The 5,352-nt window shown below is 49.4% G+C and overlaps 1 protein-coding gene across 1 annotated transcript; it reads right to left on the bottom strand.

Annotated features, from left to right (window-relative positions):
• Window positions 1-1,082: 1,082 nt before the first annotated feature.
• On the bottom strand, window positions 1,083-2,838 carry N7509_004247 (sugar porter family MFS transporter; the record flags this gene model as incomplete). Its single annotated transcript, XM_056628884.1, has 3 exons — window positions 1,083-1,813; window positions 1,881-2,671; window positions 2,741-2,838. The coding sequence occupies 3 exons, from the start codon at window positions 2,836-2,838 to the stop codon at window positions 1,083-1,085; spliced, it is 1,620 nt and encodes a 539-aa protein (XP_056491618.1).
• Window positions 2,839-5,352: the final 2,514 nt, after the last annotated feature.

Below are 5,352 nucleotides of genomic sequence, written 5' to 3' on the forward strand. Positions count from 1 at the left end.
GGAACAGAAAGTTTTGGTGCGAGGAATCTAGGCTCGTTATCCCCAGTCCGATTAGTTTGACTCCTGGTTGATACACGACAAGTATCTGGTCGTGAGTCAGATTGCAAACCCGGGTGAGCTTCAAGTCGGGTGTAGGAACAATCCGTTCCTCGAGACCGACATGAATTGCAGGATAATCCACCGTTACATACAATTCGATTCTTCGCGCAGTTGTCGCAAGCTTTTCGTCGGCGGCCGGGCTTGTTCAGCATAGGTATCTGTGATCCTATTTCGAGGCAACTTTGATAGTGTCTCCGAAGAGCATCGCTGTGGCAGTAAGCCCATGATCAATATCTACTTCAATGAATCTAGAGAAAGAGACATACTTTCGCGAATACTCCCGGCCGCAAAAATCGCATTTTACACGAGAATGTGAAGCATCTGCTTGGGAATAGACGTTAGACGAGGTTGGCAATGGACCTCGGTCGGGTATACTGACGCGATGCTTCGTGGCGCCGGAGGTGGTTCTTGGTTGAAAAATTGTGGTCACAAATACCACACGAAAACCTTGAAGCTGGCATTCTGAGTAGAAATTATTGGAACAGCCATGCTGGGATGAATTAACTGTATCAGAGCCAGTGGAGACAACGACAGGACGACATGTGAAGAGCGGTGAGATTTGCCGCATTCTTCTTGTCTCCTTGGCCCGATCAACTCCGTTCGTGTCGTGGAATATTCCATCAAAACATGCACTGACTCACGTTCAAGGTCCCTTCCTGTTAAACACTTGAAATCCTGTATTTCTCCAATTCTAAATAGAAAGTTGTTGCTGAGTGATCCTTTAAAAAAATTACTACTTCAATCCACCAAGACAAACTACAAGAGAAAAAAACGAAATGGAAAAAAAGAAAATTAGATATATTCCATCAATCGTATATCCAGTTTATGCCATATCAAACAATTTATCCATAAGACTCGGGAAAAAAGCAATAGTGAGTAACCACGAGTCATTCCGCCAAAAACAGCAGAAACCAATGCCCAAAAAACCACCCTAAAATAAAAGGGCGCAAACAATTTAAACAATCATATCCGTAATAACACATCTAAACCTCAGTCTTAGAAGCAATGCTCTCAAAGTGAGTAGCATGTTCACCACTCCGCTTCTCATTAGCCTCCGTCTCGAGGTCAGCCAGATTACCCGCCTTAGTGGCACCCGCAACATCACGAACATCAGTATAATGCACCGAAGGAACCCAGCCAACAGACTTCCACGCAACAGGGACCTTAGCGTAAAGTTCATCAACCTGCTCCAGGGAAAGACCCTTAGTCTCATAGATACAAGTGTAAACAAAGATAGCGCAGATAAAGCAGAAACCGCCCCAGATAAAGAAGACCTTAGACTGGAGGTTTGCATTGCCGGGTCCATCGTTCACCATGTAAGGTGTCGCGTAGGCGATGGCCCAGTTCAGGAGCCAGTTTGTTGCGGTTGTGATGGAGAGACACTTGGCGCGGGCCTTGAGGGGGTATAATTCACCGGTGACGACCCAGGCGACGGGACCCCAGGAGCTGGCGAAGAAGAAGATGTAGATGCAAACGAAGGCAATTAGGACTTTATTGGAGACGTCGGAGGAGGTGGCTGTGCCGACGATTGCGACGATTAGTTGTGAGACGCACATGCCGACGGCTCCGAACATGAGCAGGGGGCGACGACCCCATTTCTCGACCATGTAGAGGCCTGGGAAGGTTGAGAGGACGTTGATGATGTTGGTGATTAGGGTGATGATGAAGGAGTTTTGGATGCCGGAGTTCTGGAAGAAGGTGGTGCCGTAGTAGACTGTGATGAGTATAGTTAGTATTTGGATGTTGGTTTTGTTGGTTGGGGGTGAGGTGAGGTCACGTACAGATGAAGTTGACACCGGCGAGTTGCTGCAGAGCCTGGACGGCGCAACCAGTGGCGAGACGCTTGCCAAGAGAGCCGCGGACGATCTCCCAGTAGGTAGCCTTTCCGAGACGAAGCTCGAACTCGTGGTTTGCTTGGATCTCAGATAGTTCCTCGATAACAGCGGAGTCGTTGATGTCGACGCGGCGGAGACGAGCAAGGGCCTTGGCAGCCTCCTCGTGTCTGTCCTGCTTGATGAGGAAGCGAGGAGTCTCGGGCAGAATGATCATTCCAGCAATTAGGATAATGGCCCAGGCAAATTGAATGGCAACCGGGATCCGGTAGCAGCCGGTATCATTGCGTTCCTTGGTGGAGTTGTTGACGATGGCAGCAAGCAGCAGGCCAAAGGTGATGGCCAATTGGTAGGCGCCGACAATAGTACCACGAATCCACTTGGGAGCAGTCTCGGACTGGTAGAGAGGGATGGTGGCGGACAGAAGACCGACACCAAGACCGGCGAAGAAACGACCAGCCACGAACAGAGGGATTGCTGTGGCGGCAGTTTGCAGAATAACACCAAAGACAAAAACGAAGGTGTTGAGGATCATGGCAAGGCGACGACCGAAGTGGTCGGCCATCGGGGCAGCAAAGAGGGCACCGAAGAATGTGCCTGCGGAGAGGAGACTGACGATCATACTAGACTGCGAGCTAGTTACATCGGGGAGATTATCCTTGGGGTTTGTGTAGCCGGTCGAGAACAACTCTCGCCAGTATTTCATGGCGAGGATACCACTGATGGTACCTGTATCATATCTGAGAAGCCAGCAGGTTAGTATCCAATGCCCTGGTCGTCTCACAGTAGGAGGAGGAATAACAACATACCCAAAAAGAACACCACCAAAGGCAACAAATAGACCGATGATAATGGCCGGTGCCGCTGAGCCGACGGCATCATCGGGCTTCTTGATAGCGAAACCCATAGTGAGGATGGTCGTGTGATAAGGCGAGGGCGAGAGTAACTGATCAAAGTGGCGATGATAGTGTAGTGTATAGTAGAACCAACACAGTCACGAAACAGAGAAGACCGTGGGGGAAACCAAAGACAATCAACAAACTTCAAGAAAAAGAAAAAGAAAAATAAGAGGATGAACAGTGCTTCTTGTACTCCACACCCGCAAACCAAACCACGAGGGCCAAGAGCCAGCAAAATCCGGGCAGGATCAGCCTCAGCAGTCCTTCATCCGAGAAACCTCCCGAAACCAGGACCCTACATAGAACAGAAAAGAAAAAATACCATACGATACCCGCTCTAGGCCCGGGGATGTGGGTGTGGGGACGCAATTCCCCAGTACGTACATTAGTGATCCATTGCGGCCAAAGCGAGACAGGCAGGCAAACAGGAAGGCAGGTAGGGACTGGGTAGCCCCATCCCTCCATGTTTTCCAACGCATGGAGAGAGAGGAACAAGGTTGGGGATGGCGAGACCGTGTGGAGAAGACATGGCCACTGAGCCAATGCGGCCACCCATCAGAGTGGAGATCTCGGGCGTCGCCGAGAAATTATTGGGTGGGAAGGAAGATTAGCTCTCTGCCCTAAACCGTGGTCGGCCGGAATTGTTCGAGAAGAGGATGGGGGAAGTCAGGGTAAAGGGGAATGCGATCGGCATCCGGCCGTGTTTCACGGGCTGGCAGCTGGTTGCGGAAATTGCCACTTTAATCGGAGTCAATTCAGGTACTCACATGAGCAGCAGACAATTGGGGCTTCTATTTTATCCCTTGATTGACCAAGATCAGAAAGAAACTGCGAAGTAATTGATTTTGTGTATTACAGAAAGAGTTGATATGGCGCCGAGGAACCCGCAAACGGGCCAAGAATGGATCGGCGAGCCGGATTCCGGAAAAGACAAACGGACATCCCTTGCTGGTTCAGGCGTGGGAGGTCTATTTCTGGGACTGGGGCAATTTGGCAGTGTGTTGTTAGTAGGAATCAATTACGTGAAAATGTACGGAGTACTCCGCATAGAATAATACGAGATGTACGGAGTATGAAATGGACAGCATCAAACCACGGATGGAGTAAAGTAGAGTAAGTCACGATTAGACTCACTAGTGATGTATTCTCAGAGATGTCTTCTCCACGATTGGCCATCTAATCTCCGGATTTTCGCCCTCCACAACCCCAGCCAAACTGATTTCTCCCCAGAATCTCCAGACGCTCACCGATCAACTGCTGGGGATGGGATCACCACATGAACATGACAGCAAAGTCAGAACTGACGTGTGCTACCACGACCATGGACCCTGTGTCGCGTTTCACTGCTCACCGGGACCTGATTGAGGAACAAGCAATGGTGGAAAGTGGCGTTTGGCTTGTTTTTTGCTTAGCCCCCTGAAACCTTGTTCGAGACTTTCTTTCTGGGATCCACTTCCCTCTTCCCTCTTACCACCCCCCCGATTGTTGCATTGCATGAGGGATGCCATTTAGCGGATACTCGTACTACGTTGTACAGAATCCGTAGACAAATATCTATTTCCAATTTTCAAATCTACAGTGCTAGTATCACTGGGTATCACATATACCCGTAACCAGCCACAACACTCGGAAACAACCCAGATCATAATCACTGGCAAGACTCGGATCATGTTAAAATCCAGACATGTCGTGCAGACGTAACGGCACACGCAAGTGGCACCCGGCCCGTGTTGCAGTCTTGGCTGAAGCCTAAAGACTGAAATGCGGCATTTATTTGCCCTCCGTACCGTGGCGCGGATTGGACGGGCTATCCGATGGCTCTCCGAGAATTTCCCGGTCTCGGCGAATCAACTGCATTAGTGCGCCGCGGACTCGGGGATATACGAACTTTCAGTAGGAGTCGGCCGTCTGCCTTGCGGGGTGCGTTGGGGCCGAGTGTCTCGGGTTCGGGCTTGGACCCCGAGGTGTGTCTGTGTGCCGAGGAACACGGGGTGTCGTGTGTCGAGTGTCTCCGGAGGATGGAGTATGAGTATGGAGTAGTGCTGAGGCGTGGGTGGCGTAGATCACTGTCCCCAGATATCAATCCAGATTAATTTCACACGGGGTAAATTTCATGGTTTTTTTTAGATACGTCCAAGACATGCGGATACAAAAATTCAATTAGGGCAGAATTTATAAAGCAACGTGACTTTGAATCATCCTCTGGCTCTGCTGACATTAAGCATACCTTTAATACTTTGCACTTCTTACTACTCTACTCTTGAGGCCTTGCCGAGTAAGTGAGTTAGGACTATCATGATGCCGACTCGGGACACGGAGTAACTATCTACTACTACCATGGATTACAGAGTCCATGACAACAATAAGAATTTAATTCAATCACATCAGAGCAAAGAAAAGCCGTGTCTATTATGTATTTCTATGCACATACCCGCTAAACCGCACACAAAACAACTTGAAAAAAACCAAGTCAAGTAAACCAAACCAAACCACCAAACCTCCACAACCTTACCAATCCCTGA

The sequence above is a fragment of the Penicillium cosmopolitanum genome (genome assembly GCF_028827165.1).
Source record: "Penicillium cosmopolitanum strain IBT 29677 chromosome Unknown utg000005l:1.0-4006212.0:1.0-4009387.0, whole genome shotgun sequence".
NCBI lineage: Eukaryota > Fungi > Ascomycota > Eurotiomycetes > Eurotiales > Aspergillaceae > Penicillium > Penicillium cosmopolitanum.